At 47.1% G+C, this 25866-nt stretch overlaps 1 protein-coding gene across 5 annotated transcripts in view; it reads right to left on the reverse strand.

Moving 5' to 3' along the window:
* Positions 1-25866, reverse strand: part of LOC137437651 (GRB2-associated-binding protein 1) — a 161972-nt gene that overhangs the window by 35524 nt on the left and 100582 nt on the right. For 2 of the 5 annotated variants that reach the window (XM_068132131.2, XM_068132132.2), the window contains exon 2: positions 2581-2875. In XM_068132131.2, the coding sequence (XP_067988232.1) occupies positions 2581-2875 (295 nt within the window). Of the gene's footprint in view, positions 1-2580; positions 2876-14447; positions 14712-15619; positions 15842-25866 lie in introns of those variants that run through there. The other 3 variants (XM_078766112.1, XM_068132133.2, XM_078766113.1) reach the window with 3 other exon arrangements.

Raw genomic sequence — 25866 nt, forward strand, 5'->3', positions numbered from 1 at the left:
TCGTTAGTTTTTTTTTTGTTTTGTTTTTTTTTACACATCAGGAATGGTCTTCTATATCCACCACGGCTGATATTAATGCAGCCTGGGAATTCTTCCACAGAAACCTGCTCTCTCTTAAGCACAGATTCATCCCATCTCATCTTCAATTATCATACCCATGCTACCGCTCTTGGTACTCTGAATCCTGTGGTGAGGCAGTTGCCTTAGAACAACCTGCATTTTCCAGGAAGGCAAATCCAACTGAAGACAACCTCAGATCATGCCACAAAGCTCGCAACAAGTGTGTCTACTCATTGGAGAGCCAGAAAACAACATCTGTGCAATCTCAAGAATGAGCTTTCAAACTGGTCTCCCTCCTCTAAAACCTGGTGGTGCCTCATCAAGGTGGCGCCTTGTCAAGACTCTGCCCTCTCCTTGCTTTGCCTCCCTCTGGTATCTGCAGGACGCACGCTGTCCCGTGGCAACCCCCCCTGGTGAAACTGCCTAAATTGAGAACCAGTGCTCACCTCCACTCATTTATTCCTCTTTTTTTCCCCACCTGTGGAACCACCTTCCCCACTCTCTTAAATCTCATTCTTCCCTCCAGGTCTTCAAGACAGCTGTTCACCACCATCTCAAGTCAACTCCCATCCAAAACCATGATCTTTTCTACACCTATTAAACCATACCCCTCTCCATTCCCAAAAAATTGCTTAAGTGTCCATCTTGTCCACCCTTTGCATTTTCCCTTACCCCTCCTCGTTACCTACATCCCTCGTTTGTCCGTCTCCATCTATTTTCTCCCTGCATCCTGCTGTTGGCGTTTCCCCCTTTCTCTTGCTGTTCCCTTTATTACGAGTCCTGATTTGTGCTGCGTCTTCCACTAGCCTAGACCATGTATAAAAAGCCCCCTGGCCCCCATTCAAACAATGCCCCCACATTCGCCGATTCATCATTCACGGCATCTTCCAGGAATGTATCCCCCGCGAAAGTCGGGGTCCGACTGTACATAAAATACCTGGTTTGCCAGTGAAGACTTACCATTCATAGAGCATTACACGGCCGTTGTTGAGGGTTACAGACAAAGAAAGGTCATTCCTATATATGGCTGAATCCTTATCGTGAACCATAGAGGGGATAATTTGGGGATGTGCACCAATCCATAAATCTATCCATGGAGGCATGTACGGTGGCATCTTTGTTATCCACAGACAGAGAACATCATCAACATACTATTCGATAGACTGCATCCTCGACGATGGACTCCTGCTGTCACAAAACTGAAGCCCAGTTTGTCAGGTACATTTGCACCAGAAGTATCAGTACGACTGAGCTTTATCAAAATGAAGTAATTTTATGCAAAATGGGAGCACAATCATTTCTCTGATTTCTCCCATGTCATATCAAGGTTTGGCTCCTTATAAACTCAGTCACAACATTGTCTTAGGGGTCATCAAAGTATTCCTTACCATAACATGCTAGAGGCTGGGAGGATAGCCTAAAGGTATGCAACTCGCCTTTCAGCTGGTGTTGGCTTAGCGGTTAGGGTGCCGGCTTGGGATCCTTGGATCCTGGGTTCGAATCCCGGTCGATGGCTGAATTAACACCAGGGGGGTTGACTCAGCCTGTAATCCTTCCGAGGTCGGCAAATTGAGTACCAGTTCACTGGTAACTCCCTGTGTGTCGCAAGAGGCGACTAACAGGGTTGGTGGCAGGAAGGGCATCTGGCCGTAAAACATTGCTTCAAAAAAGGGACCACGATGCCCAAAAATAGGCCAACCCCTGCTCTGTGGAGAAAAATGGCCTCTAAAGGTGGTTCTTCTTTCAGCTGTCTAGCCTGGGTTCGAATCATAACCCAGCTATAAACCGCCATCCTGGTGTTTTGCAGGCAGGGGGAGGCATCAATGTCCCTCAGATGGATATTAATCTGGAGGACTCGTCTGTTGACAATGGTCATTAATGGACGTTACAGATCCTACGGCATACATAGTGCAGAGATGGTGCGTTATCATCGGCACCCTCACCAAATTACTAAATCCTGCCTGAATTGCGGGTAGGAAGTGTTTTGGTGTTCTTGGATATTCCTTGACAGCAGGTCACACCACCTGCTATCTCAGAGTGTGATGGTTTTTTTAAATTCCACAACAACACGCCAACCATTCACATTCCCAGGTTGTTAACATGTCACATGTGAACAGCTGTTTTCAGCTATAAATGACATCGATGTCAATTTTGATTCTGATCCAATATCCTAGGCCTTACAAGCAATGCAACCAATTCTGGACTATATATGAATATTAATAAATCAGAGGTTTTATATCATAGCAGATTCCATTTGAAACATACATGCAATCACCTACAACCCTTTCTTTGATCCCTCTTTTTATTCATTTTCTGCTCAGACAACTCTGCTCTGAGTTTTTGCTTTCTACCCTTTCACTTTATTCTTCCTTCAATGTCTCCCTGTTCGGTTTCAATTACACAAACTAAAGTCCCTTGAACCACCCCGAATACAAAGTTCATCCCCGTGCATCAGAGCCCACACTTTCCATAAGCAAACTACATTCCGACACTAAATACGTGACACCCGCGGCCTCTTACCGTTCTCATGGGGGTTGAACCCGCAGACGTTACAGATACACTGAACCCACTTGTTCATCTCCCCTTCACTGTCCGCCACCAGGTAGAAGGTGCGGTCAAGTGTCTTTATGTCAAAGATGAAGGCGTTGTCAAAGCCCCTACGCTCGAAGGAAAGGCCAGCATCCACCTGTTCACACAGGTTCAGGTCTATAACGCGCAGCGGACGACGAGCAGAGTCACTTTTGTAGTACTCGAGCACGTCGGGCTCCCCGCTCAACCGTCCACTACGTAGCACGAACCAACGTTTCTTCCATGCCTGCATCGATATGAGGGCAACAACAAAAACAACAAGAACACCATTAGAAGTTAGAACCAAGCGATACATCCATGTCGGAAAGCCATGGAAACTCCAAAACACAGGGTGACACAATCATTACTCCGTTGGTGACCTCGGCCCGCGATGCGTCAAAGTGAAAGCCAGAATGGACCGTCGCAACATTGCAACTTCGATCGGAGAGGCACAGCACAAAGGTCACGTGGAAGGTGAAGATCAATGTGCATGCCTTGGGCCCGATGACCCGATGGCAGAGCTGAGTGCATCCCTTTGGAATGTTCCTTCGGAAAACAGACGTTTCCCAACCTTTCACCCAAAGCAGCTCTGAAAACAGCAACTCGTCTATGACATCATGCAAGCGACAGACACGTCTGTTCAGATGAGTCATGGGCAGTTTTACTGCTCCTTACAAAATGCCCAGGAACTGTCGACTCTGAGCGAAACACCATGTTGAGCAATTATATTATTAATGCTATTCTTGTAGCTCTCTCAGGTTTGAGATCGTTGCATTTGTTACGTCACTGAAAAAAACGGGTGAACGTCCGTCACGGCGTCTCAAAGACATTCTGGGTCTTGTTTGACCACAAGAACGTTTGTTTCCTCCGAAGGAGCCGCACGACGGGACAACAGCGCAAGGTGGTCGTGAGCTAAACTTGGAAAATGAACATTCACGCTGACATTTACAGAAAGAACAACAAAAAACAACCAATAAGGGTCCCCTCCCTCTTCCTTCCTGGCAATTCCTTATTTTTGGCGTATTGTCAAAGACGGTAAGTTTCGGTTGTTTTGCAGCAACACAAACTATTCGCAAATCCTATCATCCTTCAAAACCACCACGATCATGCCGCTCTTTGCAAACTTTCGAAACTTTCAAAGTCTCGAATTTCAAGTGTTCGTGAATCCCATTGTACATCTCCATGGTCCTTACAGAAACAAGATGATTCCCACCCCTTCCCCACCAATTGTTGGCAATAATGCAATAACCCCTTCTATTTATTTATTTTTGCAATATTCAAAACACTGTGACCCATGCCCTTTGTGTATTATTTAAATTTTCTGAAGGCCATTGTTAACGGCCATCTCTGTTATGTCAGACTTAGGCCTCAAAGGGAAAAACCGGTAGGCCACTTAAGTGCAGACCTATACCATAATTTACCACACACAATTAGCTTTATCAAATCAATAACTTTTTCCAGCTTTTGTCGAACAAAATAATGTTTTTCCTTAAGAAAGATTCCCACCACAAGGAGCCGACACCATGAGAAACTTTTTGCCCAATGCCTGGTGTAGCCACATGACGCACTGCCATCAATGCAATGACAAAAATGATGCAAGAGGACCGCAGAAAAGAAACACAAATTAGAGTGCACGCACGCACGCACATGACAATGAAGCGAGAAATTACACAAATCCAGAAAGTTTCAACTCATAAACTCATGATATTACTGTCTCGATCCCCAACCCCCTTTTCCCACCCACATAATGTAAATTAATGTCCTCTAGCATATAATGCAAAACAAGCAAAAAGAGTCAAAATCCCAAATAATATACAGTAAAGGTGAAATTTTAACCACACCCGCTGCTTTTTTTAAATGAAAAAAAAGAGGATAGAGCATGGACAAAGAAGCATAAGTTGGCAACCAATGCACAGGTTAATAGGCCGAATGGCCTCCCGCTAACTCATTACGAGGTACAGGTCTTACCACGAACAACCAGGGCGAAGTGTCCAAGGATCGCACTGACATCAACAGCCTCAATTACGACAGAGCAAGAGACTGAATGTGGATCAGGAAGTAAAACTGGAGGCCTTTCAGAACAAGGATGTTTCAAATGTGTATCAAAAAAAGAAAGAAAAAGATTACCAATTGAAACAAAAGGAAGTCCGAGGACAACAGTGACGAGTAAAGTCCACCGGGCGTATGGATCAGTCGAAAAAGCCGCGGTGGAATGCTTTGGATGAATAAGCAAAAGAGTCCTTTATGGTGAAATCAGTAAAATTTCTTCTGGAGGAACACTGTGACCTATGCTCTTTGTGTATTATTTAAATGTCCTGAAGGCCATTGTAAACGCCCATCTCTGTTATGTCAGACTTAGGCCTCAAAGGAAAAAAACGGTAGGCCGCACAAGTGCAAACCTGTACCATAATTTACCACACCCTCTGTATCAAAGCACATCACACATTCTCAAAGGTTAGATTCCTCATTAGCAGAACATTGACTTGCGTCGGGTCACCACGAAGATCCACGAACCGATAAAATTCTGCATGCAAGAAATAGTCGAGGGTACGGACTTGTTGACGTTTTCTATTCGTTGGCAAAAGATGGTGTAAACAGTGAATTAGGTGCCCCATTTTGCCAGAGAAATGTGTAATACCATACCCTATAATTTATGTTTTGGTTAATAAGGGGCCATCTTGATGCAATCCGAGCTCAAATTGTTGATTGTTAGATTGTTGGATGTACCCAAATTCCCTTCTCTCCCTACTCCTTTCCTCCTCAACCCTTCCTTTTCTTCCCTATCCTCCACCCCTCTCCATAGTTTCCCAATTGTTGTGCTCCACCTCACATGCAGACTATGTCGATTTTAAAATAAACGAGGTTGGAAGTACAGGAGAAGGGTAGGCCCTATAGTCATTCAGAACAACTTTCTGTAACAAGGGAAGGGAACCACCACGAGTGGACGAGCATCACGTGTCGACCCGAACAGGTGGGGACAACAGATTTTCCCCATTCTGTGGGTCATCAATGAGCCAGCTGGGTTTTTAACAGACAATCCTATAAGGGATGTGGCAGTTCCCCTGGATCTAGCTCGACTACCTGAAGCCGAAAACCAGAATCCTAAACACTGCCCAATGCCAATGGCTTGATCTCTGATCATCAATTTGGTTTCAGACCAGGTCACTCTACTCTGGACATGCTGCTTCTGCTGTCTCAACAATGGATGGAGGTCCTCAATGCCAAACAGGAAATCAGAGCTGTCTCCCTTGACATATCAAGGGCCTTTGATACGGTCTGGCACCCAGCTCTGCTCACCAAACTCTCCTCCTATGGTATCCATGGAAATCTCCATGCATGGCTTGCGGACTTCCTCTCTGGTCGTAGTCAACGTGTGGCCCTGAATGGATTTCTCTCATCTCCCCTTCCTGTTCAGGCTGGAGTTCCCCAAGGAAGTGTGCTGGGCCCTGTGCTTTTTCTGGTCTTTATCAATGATCTCTCTGACTCTCTGGAAAATCCTCTCTATCTCTTTGCTGATGACTCCACTCTCTGCCGCTCCATTCCTCTTCCCTCAGATCGGCAGTCTGCAGCCTCCTCACTCTCTGAAGACCTGGACAAAATCACAGACTGGTCAAACAAGTGGAACATGTCTTTCAATCCTGCCAAATCTCACTCTCTTACTATGTCTCTCCGAAAAGATCGACTGGACAACCCTCCCATCTACTTTCTCAACAATCCTCTCCAAGAAGTTCTGTCACTCAAGCTTTTGGGTCTCACTATCTGCCATGATCTTTCTTGGGAAAACCACATTTCCAAGCTGGCCTCCAAAGCCAGTCGCCGACTGGGCATCCTCCGTCGTGCGAAGTCCTTCCTCGGCACACCTGAGCTCCTCACCACTTACAAGGCTTTCATCCGCAGCTCAATGGAATACTGTTCTCCCCTATGGGCTGGTGCTCCTGCCTCACACCTGGCTCGGCTTCACGCTGTTGAATCCAAAGCTTTCAAAATCATTGGAATCTCCCGCGATGAAGCTATCTCTGAGGGCCTTTCACTCACTCACCGCAGGCAGGTAGGTGGTCTTTCTGTCTTCTACCGACTCCTCTCCGGCCTTGCTCCCCCAGCTCTCTCTGTGCTCTGTCCCCCAAATATTCCTACAGGTCGCACAAGATCTGCCAGCAACCCTCTGATGGTTAAACTGCCGAAATCTCGGCTCTCTGCTCACCTTCACTCTTTCATTCCTCTTTTCTCCCGCCTGTGGAACAAACTCCCACACTCCCTTCAATCCCTCTCCTCCCTCCAGGTCTTTAAAACAGCTGTTCACCACCATCTCTTATCTTCCCCCATCCATAACCTTGATCTTTTCTACCCCCACTAATTCACCCCAGATCCACCTTGTTTGAAATTCCAACTTATTTCCTGGAAATCCTGGCAGTGTCCATATGTTTATACCTCTCCCACCCCCCCCCTTCACATGCCTCCCCCCCTTCACATGCCTCCACCCCTTCACATGCCTCCCCCCCTTCACATGCCTCCCCCCCAAAGCCCTCTCCCTCCCACAGATCTCTCGATGTCTCCATGTCTCTCGGTCCCTGCTCTCAAATGTTGTGTTTGTGTCCTTCCCCCTCTCTCCCCATCTTGTCTACCGCTCCCGATGTTATTTGTTTTATGTGTCTGTTTGTCTTTCTGTGTGATTAATGTTCGCTCTTTCACGAGCCTCGATCTTGTATACAAAAAAAAAAAAAAAAAAAAAAAATGCCGCCTTCAGCTGGATTTGAACCCAGCAACCCCTTGGTCCAGCATCCTCATGAACAAGCCATCACTATGTACGCAAACATGGTCCCTAAAGATGTTTTGCAGTTAGAAAGAGGAAGTATAGATCACAAGATGAAATTAGCTTTGCGTTGTTGGTCATATGCATACTTGACGCTCTCCTTAACAGGAGGGGAGTGGGGGGGGGGGGGGGGGGGATGAGATGGATGAGATCACATCAACAATCGGATCTCAGGGCAAGGAAACATACAAAGGTGGTGGCATCAATTGAAAAAAATATTCTGCAGTTGAGAAAAAAACACCCACGCTCTCTATGGGCTTATCTGACCACTTAGTTCCTGCATTTCCCCAAAGCCTTGAAAGTCCATTTACCAAGAAATTTGGTCAAAGTGGAAAGGTTGTTCCAAGACGTCTAATGCCTTTGCTGTAATCTGCCTTCCCATAAGACTTTTCATCTCATGGCACGCCTCATTCAACCAACACCCCACCGTCTATTTTTAGGTGCACGGAATGCAATGCCCCCATAAACATCTGACATCTCATACTTTCCTAAAATAGTGACGCCATTACAATCCCAGACCGACACTTTAGGGTTAGTGCGGTTGGCCAACAGACCGGCACGGGCAGCCACTACACAAGGGAAGAAACAGTTGATTCAAGTCCCATGTCAAACACTGGTGGTGGTAGTTAAGGCGTATCGTTAAAAGACTGACATGACGTAGTGATGGAGGATTAAAAAATCAAATTACAACTTGACTTAGTCATCACACATTTGGTTCCCTCCACGAACAGGCCCCAAAGACACCATGCCAGATTAACCAGTGGTATGCATGGCATGAAACACACGCATTCCCGGTGCACCATCACACCTGATACCTAGCCAATGTACCAAATCTGTCGTGTTCCCAGCTCCTCCTCCCTCCCCTCCCCAAGTCCCCCAAGACCAGTGCCAAGCACAGATCATGTTGGCTTAAAGGCACAGTGTCTTGTTTTGGTGGCTCAGCCAAAATAGGGTACCAGTACAGCAATAAGGCTAATCCCATGGCCAAAGGTCTTTCCAACTAATTCCAATGGATGCAGCCAAGAGCAAACAAAGCTCGCTGGCATGAAATGTGCTAGAACTCCATTATTTATTTATTTATTTATACGACCAAAACAATTTATTTTTAAACTACAGTTCTTTCCTTGCGTTGGAAGCGCATGACATTTTAAGTGGAAATACGAGGTCAGCGCAAAGTTCCAGCAAAGTCGGCAATCTACCACCTTATCCTCAGCACTCCACCATGTGGTTAATGACTTGGCAAGCAGATACAGCTACCTGGCAATCTGTGGTTCACCATGCAGCACCTACCAAGGAAAAAAAATCGCAAGCCGTCCGCATGTAGCTCGGGGCTACGGCCTTGGACCTTACTTTGTGCGCTTGGTCCGAGGGTTAAACAAATAACCAAAGCAACACCCCCGCGGCTTCCATCGCCAGCAGGGCCTGTGGCAAAAGTAGTCACAACAGGTTTTGCAGCTATCCTCCGCTGAGGCCTGATCCCACAAGCCAATGAAATGTCTGCAAACTGTCAACAGGGCCACAAAACAATTCACCATTTGGATGATACAAAAGCGATTATTGAGGATTATTATTTCTGGTTAGTCCTGAGTTTGTCTCGTAACAAAAACAAGGCACAAACCATTCGGTAACCTGAACTCGTCAGAGAAAAACCGATAAAGAGTTTGCAGAAGTGTGTTCTGATGGACATTTTGAAAACTGTTTTCCTGTAGTTTGGTAGTGACAAATTCATTTACCAAAACAAGAACTTGGTGCCAACGGAAAGCCAGGGAAAGCAACCATTCAGGAAACTTATTTTCTTACAGAATGGGCCCTGCTTTGTCACACAGTTTCCCTGACACTAGCCAATGTGATGTACCTGCATGCTATCAGCAACCAGAACATTCACAAAAGTTAAGGTAAAAGTTAAACCTCGCCGGACAAGCCACTGGCCCTTTAAGTACCTAATGCTGTGGCCAAAAATGATCCACATAAACAGCTCAACTGACCTGGCTTACTATATTTATGGATCCCACAATTGGCCATATGTGCCTGTCACTTCAAAACGAGCCTCATTGGGAATCTAAATCTGGGCCTCGCCAATACTCTCAATTAAGCACAAGATAGTTTACAAAAAGATGACAAAAAAGATACGGCATTTTTTTATTTTCTTACTTTTTGAGTCCAGATGATTGACTAAAATATAAAGATAATTAGATAGATGTTCCAGAGAAAAGACAAAAGGCAGAGTGGACGTGAGGCCGCCGGGCGGCAGGGCCTATGCAGGCCCTACTCCAAGGCCGCAAAGCAGGCCCTATGCGAGGCCATGAGGCGGGACCTACACGAGGCAGGAATTACAAGAGGCCAGAGGAAAGAACTACACGATACCTCCAGGAGAGAACTACGTGAGGTCGCTAGGAGAGAACTAAGCGAGGCCGCGAGGAGAGAACTATGCGAGGCCACGAGGATAGAACTACGCGAGGCCACGAGGATAGAACTACGAGAGGCTACGGTGAGAGAACTACGCGATGCTTCCAGGAGAGAACTATGTGAGGTCACTAGGAGAGAACTACGTGAGGTCGCTAGGAGAGAACTACGTGAGGTCGCTAGGAGAGAACTACGTGAGGTCGCTAGGAGAGAACTACGTGAGGTCGCTCGGAGAGAACTACGCGAGGTCGCTCAGAGAGAACTACGTGAGGTCGCTCAGAGAGAACTATGTGAGGTCGCTCAGACAGAACTACGTGAGGTCGCTCAGAGAGAACTACGTGAGGTCGCTCAGAGAGAACTACGTGAGGTCGCTCAGAGAGAACTATGTGAGGTCGCCAGGACAGAACTACGTGAGGTCGCTAGGAGAGAACGACGTGAGGTCGCTAGGAGAGAACTACGTGAGGTCGCTAGGAGAGAACTACGTGAGGTCGCTAGGAGAGAACTACGTGAGGTCGCTAGGAGAGAACTACGTGAGGTCGCTAGGAGAGAACTACGTGAGGTCGCTAGGAGAGAACTACGTGAGGTCGCCAGGAGAGAACTACGTGAGGTCGCTAGGAGAGAACGACGTGAGGTCGCTAGGAGAGAACTACGTGAGGCCACGGGGAGAGAACTACGTGAGGCCACGGGGAGAGAACTACGTGAGGTCGCTCGCTAGGAGAGCTCGCTAGGTCGCTAGGAGAGAACTACGTGAGGCCACGGGGAGAGAACTACGCGAGGCCACGGGGAGAGAACTACGTGAGGCCACGGGGAGAGAACTACGTGAGGCCACGGGGAGAGAACTACGTGAGGCCACGAGGAGAGAAATACGTGAGCCCACGAGGAGCGAACTACATGAGGCCACGGGGAGAAAATTACGCGAGGCCACGAGGAGAGAACTACGCGAAGCCACGAGGAGAGAACGACGTGAGGCCACAAGGAGAGAACTACGTGAGGCCACAAGGAGAGAACTACGTGAGGCCACAAGGAGAGAACTACGTGAGGCCACAAGGAGAGAACTACGTGAGGCCACAAGGAGAGAACTACGTGAGGCCGAGAGGAGAGAACTACGTGAGGCCACGAGGAGAGATCTACGTTAGGCCGCAAGGAGAGAACTACGTGAGGCCACGAGGAGAGAACTACGTGAGGCCACAAGGAGACAACTACGTGAGGTCGCTTGTAGAGAATTACGCGAGGCCACGAGGAGAGAACTATGTGAGGCCATGAGAGGTCTACACGAGGCCACGAGGAGAGAACGACGCGAGGCCACAAGGAGAGAACTACATGAGGCTGCAAGGAGAGAACTACGTGAGGCCACGAGGAGAGAACTACGTGAGGCCACGAGGAGAGAACTACATGAGGCCACGAGGAGAGAACTACATGAGGCCACGAGGAGAGAACTACGCAAGGCCACGAGGATAGAACTACGCGAGGTCACGAGGAGAGAACTATGCGAGGCCACGAGGAGAGAACTACGTGAGGCCACGAGGAGAGAACTACGCGAGGCCACGAGGAGAGAACTACGCGAGGCCACGAGGAGAGAACTACGCGAGGCCACGAGGAGAGAACTACGCGAGGCCACAAGGAGAGAACTATGCGAGGCCACGAGGAGAGAACTACGCAAGGCCACGAGGAGAGAACTACGCGAGGCCACGAGGTGAGAATTACGCGAGGCCACGAGGAGAGAATTATGCGAGGCCACAAGGAGAGAACTACGCGAGGCCACGAGGAGAGAATTACGCAAGGCCATAAGGAGAGAACTACGCGAGGCCACGAGGAGAGAACTACGCGAGGCCATGAGGATAGAACTACGCGAGGCCACGAGGAGAGAACTACGAGAGGTGAGAACTAAACGACGCTGCGAGGTGGGGATTACATGAGGCTGCAGCTATGTGAGGCCACAGCTATGTGAGGCTGTGAGGGGCGATCAGAGGAGAGGCTGCGATGCAGGAACTATGCGAGGGCAAGAGGGGTTAACTACGCAGTACGCAAGGCTGCGAGGAGAGGATTACTCGAGGAGAGAACTAAGTGAGGTGAGAATGAAGCGAGGCCTGAGGGGAGAATTAAATGAGGTTGGGAGGTGGGAACTATGAGAGGCTGCAGCTATATGTGAGGCTGCAAGGGGAGAACGGTGGGGAGGCCACGTTGCGGGAATTATGTGAGCCTGCAAGGCGGGAACTACGTGAGTTGGCAACTACGTGAGAACTAGGCGAGGCCGCATTGCGGGAATTGTGTGAGGCTGCTCGGCGGGAACGACGTGAGTTGGCAACTAGGTGAGAACAAGGCAAGGCTACGAGGTGGGAACAAGGTGAGGTTGCGAAGTGGAAACTCGGCGAGGGCACAAGGTGGGAACAATGTGAGGTTGCAAAGCGGAAACTCGGCGAGGGCACAAGGTGGGATTTTGGCGAGGCGGAGCTGTAACTCGGCAAGGCTGTGGGGGGACCTCGGCGAGGGTGTGGGGCAAGAACTCGGCGAGGCTGCGGTCGGGAACTCGGCGAGTCTGTGGGGCAAGAACTCGGCGAGGCTGTGGAGGAGGGGGACTCGGTGGGCTGCAGGGGCGGGGGGGGGGACCTCGGCGAGGCTGCGGGGCGGGAACTCGGCGAAGCTGCGGTGCGGAAACTCGGCGAGGCTGCGAGGCGGGAACTCGGCGAGGCTGCGGGGCGGGAACTCGGCGAGGCTGCGGGGGCGGGAACTCGGCGAGGCTGTTGGGACGGGAACTCGGCGAGGCTGTTGGGACGGGAACTCGGCGAGGCTGCGGGGCGGGAACTCGGCGAGACTGCGGGGCGGGAACTCGGCGAGGCTGCGGGCCGGGAACTCGGCGAGGCTGCGGGGCGGGAACTCGGCGACGCTGCGGGGCGGGAACTCGGCGAGGCTGCGGGGCGGGAACTCGGCGAGGCTGCGGGGCGGGAACTCGGCGAGGCTGCGGGGCGGGAACTCGGCGAGGCTGCGGGGCGGGAACTCGGCGAGACTGCGGGGCGGGAACTCGGCGAGGCTGCGGGGCAGGAACTCGGCGAGGCTGTGGGGTGGGAACTCGGCAAGGCTATGGGGCAGGAAATCGGTGAGGATGCGGGGCGGGAACTCGGCGAGGCTGCGGGGCGAGAACTCAGCGAGGCTATGGGGTGGGAAATCGGTGAGGATGCGGGGAGGGAACTCGGCGAGGCTGTGGGGCAAGAACTCAGCGAGGCTGCGGGGCAGGAACTCGGCGAGGCTATGGGGCGGGCACTCGGTGAGGATGTGGGGTGGGAACTCGGCGAGGGTGCGGGGCGGGAACTCGGTGAGGATGCGGGGCGGGAACTCGGCGAGGCTGTGGGGCAAGAACTCGGCGAGGCTGTGGGACAAGAACTCGGCGAGGTTGTGGTGTGGGAACTCGGTGAGGATGCTGGACGGGACCGCCGCGAGGCTGCTGGGACAATAACTCGGTGAGGATGCGGGGCAAGAACTCGGTGAGGCTGTGGGGCGGGAACTTGGCGAGGCTGTGGGGCAAGAACTCGGCGAGGATGCGGGGTGGGAACTCGGCGAGGCTGCGGGGCGCAAACTCAGCGAGGCTATGGGGTGGGAAATCGGTGAGGATGCGGGGAGGGAACTCGGCGAGGCTGTGGGGCAAGAACTCAGCGAGGCTGCGGGGCAGGAACTCGGCGAGGCTATGGGGCGGGAACTCGGTGAGGATGTGGGGTGGGAACTCGGCGAGGGTGCGGGGCGGGAACTCGGTGAGGATGCGGGGCGGGAACTCGGCGAGGCTGTGGGGCAAGAACTCGGCGAGGCTGTGGGACAAGAACTCGGCGAGGATGTGGGGTGGGAACTCGGTGAGGATGCTGGACGGGACCGCCGCGAGGCTGCTGGGACAAGAACTCGGTGAGGATGCGGGGCAAGAACTCGGTGAGGCTGTGGGGCGGGAACTTGGCGAGGCTGTGGGGCAAGAACTCGGCGAGGATGCGGGGTGGGAACTCGGCGAGGCTGCGGGGCGGGAACTCGGCGAGGCCGTGAGGAGAAAATGTTACGGGGACGTGAGGCAGGAACTCGGCATGGTATTGAGGTGGGAATTGGGAAAGGTCACGAGGCGGGATCTACACGAGGCCACGAGAAGGAAACTTGGTGGGGTCGTGAGGCAGGACCTATGTGGGTAGGACCTCTGCGAGTCCGCGGGGTGAGATATGCTCAGGAAATAATTAAATATCAAATAACCACCAGTCATGTATCCAGAGCCTCAAGAACAATCTTAATATGAACCCAGTACAGTACCTTAACACTTCATATCGCTTAGATAATGCTTCAATGAATTCCCATGGTATTTGCACAAGACGAGATTGGGTGGATATGAGATACCATGGCACAAGCCTGAGACAATTTGCCCTTGCATGAGGCATGAGGCACCATGGTGCTTTCATTGGGCAGTTCATAAAACACTGTGGTGCTCCGATAAGGGAAACTGACACGACACCATGGTGCTCACATTGTAAATCCGAGAAACATTTAAAAAAAAAAGAATATTGGCCAGTCCTATTTGAATTGCCAAGGCAGAACTCAATATGTAATGGGAGTGATAGCAATTACACAAAGCACAGGCTCTCACCGGTTGCTTGCCATCACTGCTGTCATGTCAAAGCAGCTTCCCAGGCTCTCAGTATGTATGTCGTCCTGCTTCCTTGAACACTTCCTGGGTGTACGGGCAGATAAATCCGGGCTGCAAAGTCGTGGAACTAAGCGCCTAAGGCGAACTTGGCACCATAAAAATCAAAAACAAACACGAGATGAGTCCACGCTCGCCTTCCACCAGAAACTGCTTTTCCCAGCCTGGAGATCACAGTCACATCCAGACTGTGTCCCCTCCCTCAGCATCGCCTCTCAGGCCCCGCCCATTTGTCACCACCTCTTCGTATTCCAAAGTTTCAGGCACTCTCGGTCTCCACTGCGCATACTCCATGGCCGCATTAACATATTCCTATATAGATTTTTCCAAACAATCACCAATTTTGGAAGTACAGTTGAAAATCCTCTCTTACAAGACATCCATTTAAATTTAATTTAATAGCAACCTTATTGGGATCACGAATTGGTTGTGGGCTTGTCCTATCAAGGTCAGTAAATGCATTATGTGATGTTTGCGTTCCTGCTTTCCACAACCACTGGCAATGCGCTCATATGGCATGATGCAAAAATGTGTATCAAAATAAACGGTCCATCGTCTCGGCTTCCACATGGAGTGACATGATGCAAACACCTTGGTATCCAGCGTCTAGGCTTCCATCGCCAGCAGGGCCAGGACGAGCTTTATTGGACGAGATTGGCATCAGTCATACAGAGATACAGTCGAGGGTGGGGGAAGGCATGAAGGGAGGAGGCATTTGGTAGTGAAAGGGATGTGTGGGGGACAAGAACATATTTGAGGGCATGGAAGGAGTGGGTGAGTGCAAGTGCAACGACAGAGTCAACAATGTGTTGTGTGAGTGACACGACCCTCCACAGATCATTTTAAGGTCCACTGGCATCAAAACAACGGCCGCTCCCACTACCAAGTAGCAATGCCGTTTAACTTTGCCGGAGAAGAACACGATGTCACTCTGACGCGTGGGTCCAAGTTTCTATCAGTGCAAACCCTCCCAACCCCAACCTGACCCATACCCTCCCAGATTATGGACATCGACGCAGTTGTGCCAACACTTTTGTCGATGAGTATTATCAATCACTTGCTGCTCCACTCTATTTAGATAGCCAAGGCCTTCAGTGATGTCAAGTTGAACTCACTGCTTTTGTAAGGAAGTCCAGCGCAGGGCCAGGAGCCACGGGCAGAACCACTTGCCAAGAAACCGTGCCGGCCAGCAGTGGTGATCGAGCTCCCCACGTTGGCTTCCTTGCAATGAGGAGGCGAAGATCCTCGGCCTGGCCTGAAGGCTATTTCCAGCGACGGCTGAAAATTCCGCCCTTTTCTTTCCCGTCTGCGTCAGTGTTGCTAACGGAAAAGGGTCCGGGGGGTGGGGGTGGAAGGGGGTAGGCGGTGGAAGAACCCAAGGGGAGTGTTTTGCTCTTCCTGCTCCCAATCTTTACTGCTGTTTGTCAACCGTGCCACCACGACGGTAATATTTAACCTAGACTTTGACGTCCGCCAGTATAAAAGAGGGAAAGAAATCACTACAAGCAAAATAAAGACAAGTTGAAATCCTAAGAGCCACCATATTCATGAAAGTATGGTCATAAACGCCCCTTTTAGTGCACTTGTGTGGATCGATCACACATGGAGCAGCATGATGCAAGCACCTTCTTGACATCTCACTGTCCAACATTATGGCAATGTGTTGGTTTAGCCAAGCAGGTGCATTCTAACCGAACAGGTAAATGCAGGCAAACACAGGGATGGTTTGTTTGGTGTTCCTATCTGAGCACTCGACTCCAAATGCTGGGATCTCTTCTCTTCTTTAACGGCCATTCCCACAAACCGCCTGGCCAGGCCTGATGTTCGACTAAGGTTAGGGCAGAAATTGTATTTGTCGAATGACGTCATAATGGAGGCACCTATGACATCATCATTAACATATGTTGTTCCCCATGGAGAGTTCTTTACAATGAGCCATGTCTCAATTTTTTCTATGCAGCGCTTTCGGAGATATAGAGGTGCAAAGTTTTTCGGTTTTTCCAAGATGGCGCCCGTGCCACGGGACCTATGACGTCATAATTACCATTTGAAAATTCTACAGGTGGAGTTGCACCTATGGTGAAAATTCCATGTCAATCGGATCAACCGTTGCAGAGAAAATCATATTTATTCTGTGCGGACAAACAATCAAACAGACAGAAGGACAAACGGACTCGAATGCAATACCCTCTCTGGCGAGGTTAATAAAACCACCAAAATTGTTCAGCGATATTTTTGATTCCACAAAGAATGTCCATACAAGACCTCAGATGGGACGGAAGGGGAGTTTGATCAAATTCAGGAAGAAATCGTTTTACACCAAGTTTGCGAGGACTGTACAAGTTGTGATGTAAAAGGAGTGGGTGCTGTTTGGAGACACTGAGGTTCTGTATATCAGTACAGTATTAGCACCACTCACGGCACATGTAGAGTGCACACAGTGAACCAATGTGAGCTCTCAGCAATACCTGCACAGAATACAACCTTGAGGCCACCTTTCTGCTTTAAAATGGCCTGTGTGGTATTACCACCATCCATTTCTTTATCCCTTTTCTTCTTTTTTTTTTTTAAAGAAAATTTAATTCAGAAAAGGATGAGAAGGTTGGGAGGGCAGGTGAGTTAAAGGAGCGTTGGAGGTGGCAGGATAGAGAAAATAGTCAGGGAGGGAAGGAGAGAGAAAGGAGGGTCGTGGAGGGAAGGAGAGAGAAAGGATTTGGGAGGGCAGGATAGAGAAAGGAGGGTCGGAGAGGACAGGAGAGAGAAGGGAGGATCAGGGATGGCAGGATATAGAAGGGAGTGTCGGAGAGGGCAGGAGAGAGAAAAGAGGGTCGGGAGGGCAGGAGAGAGGAAGGAGGGTAAGGGATGGCAGGATAGAGAAGGGAGTGTCGGAGAGGGTCAGGGAGTGCAGGATAGAGAAAAGAGGGTAGGGAAGGCATGTAGACAAAAGAGGGTCGGGGGGGCAGGATAGAGAAAAGAGGGTCGGGAGGGCAGGATAGAGAAAAGAGCGTAGGGAGGACAGGAAAGAGAAAGGAGGGTCAGGGATGGCAGGATAGAGAAGGGAGTGTTGGAGAGGACAGGAGAGAGAAAATTGGGCCAGGGAGCGCAATATAGAGAAAAGAGGGTAGGGAGGGCAGGGTAGAGAAAAGAGGGTAGAGGGAGGACAGGATAGAGAAAGAAGGTTCAGGGATGGCAGGATAGAGAAAAGAGGGTCGGGAGGGCAGGATAGAGAAAATATGGTCAGGAGGACAGGGGAAAGAAGGGAGGGTCAGGGATGGCAGGATATAGAAAGGAGTGTTGGAGAGGGCAGGAGGGAGAAAAGAGGGTTGGGGAGGGCAGGATAGAGAAGAGGGTAGGGGAGGGCAGGATAGAGAAAAAAGGGTTGGGAGGGCAGGATAGAGAAAGGAGGGTCAGGGATGGCAGGAGAGAGAAAAGAGGGTAGGGAGGGCAAGGAGGATCCGCGGCAGTGTATTCAAAATGGAGAAAAAAGGAAAATCAGTTTGGGAATGCAGGTTCTTATTCCATGCTACACATCAATTTGACCCTCATGTAATGTCCAAGCCATTTTTGTGGTCAAGCACTATACTCTACAATGCATCAGCTTAAAACCGGAACACATCACCCAATAAAAACCAATAAGCCACCAAGTCGCATGACATCAAGAGGTGTGTGGTTTCTTCATACAAGGCCCAGTGCAATTTGAATGAAATTGCAGCAGATAATTTTTGCTCGAATAACATTTTAAAAAACAAAAAAAACCAGAACATGAGCACAATGCTCAGTTTGTGTCAATAATCCACCAGATTTACAACAAATCAGCCTTCGGTCCCAGATCATACAGTCACTGAGCATTTATCCAAAGCATGCAAACTGGAACGATAAATCAATCAAAAATATGGTCTGTTGGTTGCATCATTAGTGAGGTGAAGTTAGACACCATTAACTAGTGAGGTACCTCCATACTGCAAACGTTGTTGTAGTTCTGCCATAGATTAGGGCAGCAACTTAGCATTAGGTCGAGGCCCCACCACGCAATGGCCTACCCTTCTCAAAGTGCATCGTGGGATATTACTATCCGAGAGATGAGTAATGGCAGACAAGACAGCTCGACTCAACACGTCCGCGCAAGGACGGTGCACCGCATGATGCAACACCCTGCCTGGGAAGCGCTCGGCTGATTGCTCGTAGTCGGGATCATGTTCCATCGGGAATGAACCATCCCAGATGAGGCGGCTTCACAGATGAGCGTGCTGATCTGACCCACATCATGCCCCCCTCCCCCCCCCCCAACCCCCCCACTCCACATCCCATCAAAACAAACCGCCTGATGTTATTTAGCAATTCATCCACAATCGTGTATAATTTGATAATGCAATAAATTATAATAAAATAAAATCAATCTGCCGCTCTTTTTGATAAATATTGGAAAAGTACAAATATTTTGCAACTCTTCCCAAGGCTGGAAATAAAGAGCAATTCATGGTTTAAATGAAAGATATTATTGGACTATTGAATCTTGTTCCGAGAATTTATTGAACACCCCACATATATCTTGATATGAAGCACAAATATTTATTTATATAAATTAAATCACATTTGACAAGCTCCAGGACTGGGATTGCTGATCCCTCATCTGCACCTCCACCTCCACCTCCACATCCAATAGTTAAATTTGATAGTTTCTAAAATAACTAGAAAGAGCAATCAGAGATTGCAGACCCTCACCAGAACTTGATTTGTATGGTGTTTGCATGCTAGTGTGTTACGTTTTTAATTTGTGCCTATGCAGCACAAGGCCTTGCGGTAGCATCCTTGGCTGAGGGCACAGCTCTGCCACTGATTCAGTGCCCTCTGCTGGTCAGGGCAGAAATTTGGAATTTATTCAGAGTGCTGTCAATAACTCACCTGATCTTTGTGAAGGACATCATGGGATCTTTAACATCCAGCAGCGAATGTCAGCAGACGGGACTCCCAGTTTAACGGCCATCCAAGGGAAGGCACACACAAAGATTAATCACACTGCCTGTGAAACACCGGGGTGACAGTTTATAGCCGGGTCGGGATTCAAACCCAGGCTAGACAGCTTGGAGGGGAGTGCGTACCACTAGATCATCCGACGTAACAAATAAATGGACACAATGAATGTACAATTATACATAATTATGTATTTAATAGACGTACTCACATTCCAATTGTATGTATTTAATAGACGTACTCACGTTCCAATTGTATATATTTAATAGACGTACTCACGTTCCAATTGTATGTATTTAATAGACGTTCTCACGTTCCAATTGTATGTATTTAATAGACGTACTCACGTTCCAATTGTATGTATTTAATAGACGTACTCACGTTCCAATTGGATGTATTTCATAGACGTGCTCACGTTCCAATTGTATGTATTTAATAGACATACTCACGTTCCAATTGGATGTATTTCATAGTCGGACTCGTGTTCCAATTGGATGTATTTAATAGAAGTACACACATTCCAATTGTATGTATTTAATAGACGTTCACACATTCCAATTGTATGTATTTAATAGACGTACTCACGTTCCAATTGTATGTATTTAATAGACGTACTCACGTTCCAATTGTATGTATTAAATAGACGTACTCACGTTCCAATTGTATGTATTAAATAGACGTACTCACGTTCCAATTGTATGTATTTAATAGACGTACTCACGTTCCAATTGTATGTATTTAATAGACGTACTCACGTTCCAATTGGATGTATTTAATAGACAGACTCGTGTTCCAATTGGATGTATTTAATAGAAGTACACACATTCCAATTGTATGTATTTAATAGACGTACACACATTCCAATTGTATGTATTTAATAGACGTACACACACATTCCAATTGTATGTATTTAATAGATGTACTCACGTTCCAACTGTATGTATTTAATAGACGTACTAACGTTCCAATTGTATGTATTTAATAGACGTACTCACGTTCCAATTGTATGTATTTAATAGACGTACTCACGTTCCAATTGTATGTATTTAATAGACGTACTCACGTTCCAATTGTATGTATTTAATAGACGTACTCACGTTCCAATTGTATGTATTTAATAGACGTACTCACGTTCCAATTGTATGTATTTAATAGACGTACTCACTTTCCAATTGCATGTATTTAATAGACATACTCACTACTCACGTTCCAATGGTACACGATAAATAGACAGTCACGTTCCAATAGTACATAATTAATATACATACGTTCTGTGCGGACAAACAAACAAACCAGACAATTGCAATATCCTCTCCTCTGACGAGGGTAATTATTGAGACTTTGGAATACCGTACTGCATGATAAAACAACACGTCCTACTGCAGAGGACAAGCATAATTCTGCCACTTTGTTGAAAGTCAAAAATTGACAACAAATCGTCATCGATATTGATAAATCGAAAAATGACAAAAATTCTGAATAATCCGGTTGGTCTGTTCGTGTACACATCTGATCCCCCAGGCTAATGACGAGGGGCACAGGTTCAAATCCCAACTACCATGTTTGTTTCTCCATTATGTCTACGAATGCAAGTACATTGATGTCTACCAATGTCTTTCTCATGATCTCGATTTATGTACAAGCTCCTCCATGAACTTCAAATCACTGTTAGTAAAGTATATAAAAGTTAAAATGCAACTTCCTGCTTCGTTGAAAGTCTGTGAAAGACACAGAACCGCCCATTGACAAACCACACAGCTAACCGCAGATCCAGTGGGCCGACGGGCTTCAGAAACCTTTGTGGCAACGCAGCTACCCCTCCCACAGCCCTTCCCTGGGAAGAAAACCAATCCAAGGTTGCATTTCTGGATCCCAGGCTGTTATCTATCTTGAGTGATGGCTTTTTAATAGAATAAAGGTTAAAACAAAAAAAAGTAAACATTGTAGCAAAGCTAAGAAAGTGTACTTCGTCCCCATGACCAAAGTACACGGTCAACCAAAGCTTTGACTGGCTAATACACATGTACCCTAGCTCCAGGCTGACAGGATGGCCGAGAGGTGAGCACACTCACATCAGAGCAGTCTCGCCTGGGTTTGAATCCCAACCCAGCTATGAACTGTCATTCTGGGGTTTCACAGGCAGGGTGATTCATCAATGTGTGTGCCGTCCTTCAGATGGACGTTAAACTCGGAGTCAATCAGCAGATAATTGTTGGTGGGCATTAAAGATCCCATGGTGTCCTTCACAAAGAGTAGGCGAGCTGTCGCCGGCACCATGGCCAAATTCCAAATTCCTGCCCTAACTTGTCAAATGTCAGGCCTGGCCAGCCTGTTTGTGAAGATTCGGGCCAAGCTTCCCCCTGCCGACACCACAAGGTGGGATAATAGTGGCCGTTAAAGGAGAAATGTATATCATTATAAATAAATAAATAATATACAGTCACGTGAAAAAGTAAGTACACCCCATGTAAAGTTTTGACTTTTTCAACATATTTCAACATACAGCTATTTGATCTTCATTTCAACAATATTGACAGATAAAGGTGATATAATATAACAAATATCATGAAACATTTACATTTTGTAGTCCATTGTGTAATTTAAATAAACATAAATGCAAATTTCGCATGTGGAAAAAGTAAGTCCACCCTTGGCTCTAATGGGTGGTATTGCCCCCTTTGGCAGAAACAACCTCAAGTAGGCATTTCTTATAACTGTCTACCAGTCTCTGACATCGACAGGGAGAAATTTTTGCCCACTCCTCCATGCAGAATTCTTTCAGCTGTGTGATGTTTGAGGGGTTTCTTGCATGCACAGCTCGTTTCAAATCCCCCCACAACATCTCGATGGGATTTAGATCCGGGCATTGACTTGGTCATTCCAGAACCCTCCATTTCTTTCTTTTCAGCCATTCCTTGGTGGATTTACTGGTATGTTTAGGGTCATTGTCATGTTGCAAGGTCCACCTTCGGTTGAGCTTCAACTTTCCGACAGATGGCCTCATATTATCCTCAAGCACCCTCTGGTACAATGAAGAATTCATAGTGGATTCTATGATGGTGAGCTGCCCAGGCCCTGATGAAGCAAAGCTGCCCCAAACCATAATATTTCCACCACCATGCTTTACAGATGGTATCAGGTTCTTGTGGTGAAATGCTGTCTTTGGTTTTTCACCAAACATGTCTTCTGGTACTGTGGCCAAATAGCTCTACCTTGGACTCATCTGTCCAGAGCATATTGTTCCAGAAGTGCTGGTCTTTGCCGAGGTGTTCATTGGCAAACTTTGGTCTTGCCCTGATATTCTTTCTGGAGAGCAAAGGTTTCCTCCTGGCACACCTCCCATGTAGATCAAATTTGTGCAGCCTCTTTCTAATGGTAGACTCGTGCACTTTGATATCAACAGTGGCAAGAGCTACCTGTAGGTCCCGTGATGACATTCTGGGGTTCTTAGAGACTTCTTTCAGCATCTTGCGGTCTGCTCTCGGGCTGAACTTGCTGGGGTGGCCTGGCCTGAACAAGTTGGCAGTTGTTTGGAATCTTCTCCACTTGTAGATGATCTTCCGGACAGTTGAATGATTGATTTCAAATTGTTTGGAGATCTTTTTAAATCCCTTCCAGACTCGTAGGCATCTATAACCTTCTTTCTGAAGGCCTCAGAGAGCTCTTTTGATCTCGGCATGGTGACGCCGCACACTTCAACAACAAAGAGCAAACCAAACGAAATGTCTGCTGTTTAAATAAGACAGGTTCCTCCACGATCCTCTCTAACGATGTTCTAATCATTTGCACCAGAGCTGGTGCACCTGATTCTAATTTTAGGTATTTGAAGAAGTGATAAATGTAGGGGTGTACTAACTTTTCCCACATGCGAAATTTGCATTTATGTTTATTTAAATTATACAATCGACTACAAAATGTAAATGCTTCATGATATTTGTTATATTATATCACCTTTATCTATCAATATTGTTGAAATGAAGATCAAATAGCTGTATGTTGAAAAAGTCAAAACTTTACATGGAGTGTACTTACTTTTTCACGTGACTGTATATGTGTATATATATATATATATATATATATATATATATATATATATATATATATATATATATATATATATATATATATAATATATATATATATATATATATATTTCAACAACATTTCCTCCATCTGCAGCTCCCTCTGTGCACACCTTACATTTGAATGTAGCTGCCACACTGGTTAATGACCCTCTCAGACCATTACATTTTTGATGAATCCACTCAGCGCACATTGTACGTTCAATGGAGTTCACTCCGACACCCTTCCTGCACACAGCACACGGCCACTTCCCAGTTCTTTCCACCGCACCACATGCTTTACCACTTGCCATCACCTTCGTCTTTCCGATATTCACCTTCAGACCTTTTGCCTCCATACATTCCTTCCACTTGTACATCTTTTCCATCAGTCCATCCATACTTTCTGCAATCAACACCAGATCATCTGCATACAACAACTCCCACAGTAAACCCTCCTTTACATTCTGAGCCAGAACCTCCATCACAGCTACAAATAGTAGTTGACTTAGAACCGACCCCTGTTGCACTCCCACCTTCACCTCAAACACACCACTGTTCCCGTCATTCGTCCTTACAGCTGTGCGCACTCTTTTGTACATTGCCATCACTACTCTGATCAACCATTCCTCCACTCCTAACTTCCTCAATGCCCATGTCAATACTTCGGGTGGAACCCTATCGAATGCTTTCTCCAGATCAACAAACCCAAGAAACAACTTCTTCCTCTTCTCCATGTACTTCTCCTGCAACTGCCTTACAATAAAAAGCACGTCTGTCGTTCCTCTTCCTGGCATAAATCCAAACTGCATTTCATCGATCTTCACTTTCTTCCTTATCCTCCTCTCCAACACCCTTTCCAATACCTTCATTCCATGCTCCAATAACTTTATCGCTCGATACGAGCCACAGTCCAGAGGGTCACCTTTCCCATTGTATAGAGGGACGAGGGTACTCAGTTGCCATCCACTGGAATGCGGCCTTCTTTCACCACCAGATTACAGATCTCTGTCATTCTCTTCAAACCCCAACTTCCTGCTGCCTTCAACATATCTCCCACAACTCCCGTCGGCCCTCCTGCTTTTCTACTCTTCATCGCTTTTATCGCTTCCTCAACTTCCTTCTCAGTTATCTTCTCTGCCGGTCCTAAAACTGGATTACTCTCTATGTTGCCATCCCATTCATTCTCTCCATTCAACAGCATTTCCATATATCCCTTCCATCTTCCTTTAATTCCATGTCGGTCCACAACGATTTGTCCCACTTCATCCTTCAAGCAACTCACCCCCATCAAATCACACCTCTCTTTCGCGATCTGCTTTGCAATCCTGAATACCACTCTCTGACCCTCTTCTGAATCCAAGCGTTCTCCGAACATTTTCCTTCATGCCTCCTGCGCCTTTGCTACCTCTTTCTTTGCAGCCTTCTTGGCTGCCTTATAACTTTCATGCTCTGCTTTTTCTGCTACTGTACCCTTCGCCTTCTGCCACTCCTTGAACTTCTTCCTCTTCTCGTCAATCCTCTTTCCAACTTCATCATCCCACCACCATGCTTCCGAGTGCCTCGGTGGTCCTTTTATCCATCCACATACCTCACCATCGGCTCCCAACAGACTATCTTTCATTGACATCCAACCACTTTCAAGCTCAACCACATCATCCTCTACCCTACTCAGCCTCTCTTTTAATGCCTCCCTTACTGTCACCTCTTTCAACCTCCACACCTTCATTCTCTGTTCGTACTTCACCCGCCGAGCTGTCCTCGCACCTTTCACCCTGATGTCGCAGACAACAAAGTGGTGCTGTGAAACAGCCTCCTCCCCCGGGATCACCTTTGTGTCCCGGAGGTACCCCCTATCTCGCCTACGCACCATCAGGTAGTCAATGGTTGTCGTCGACCCACCTGACGTGTATGTAACAAGCTTATTATCCTCTTTCTGGAACTGAGTATTACAAATCAACAAATCAGCTCCTAAACAGCAAATATATATATTATGTATATATATATTATGTATATATATATATATGTATATATATATATATATATATATATATATACATATATATATATATATATATATATATATATATATATATATATATATACATACATATATATATATATATACATACATATATATATATATACATATATATATACATATATACATACATATATATATACATATATATATACATACATATATACATACATATATACATACATATATACATATATACATACATATATACATATATATATATATATATATATATATATATATATATATATATATATATATATATATATATATATATATATATATATAT

Source organism: Myxine glutinosa, chromosome 12, assembly GCF_964187855.1.
Source record: "Myxine glutinosa chromosome 12, kmMyxGlut1.1, whole genome shotgun sequence".
NCBI lineage: Eukaryota > Metazoa > Chordata > Myxini > Myxiniformes > Myxinidae > Myxine > Myxine glutinosa.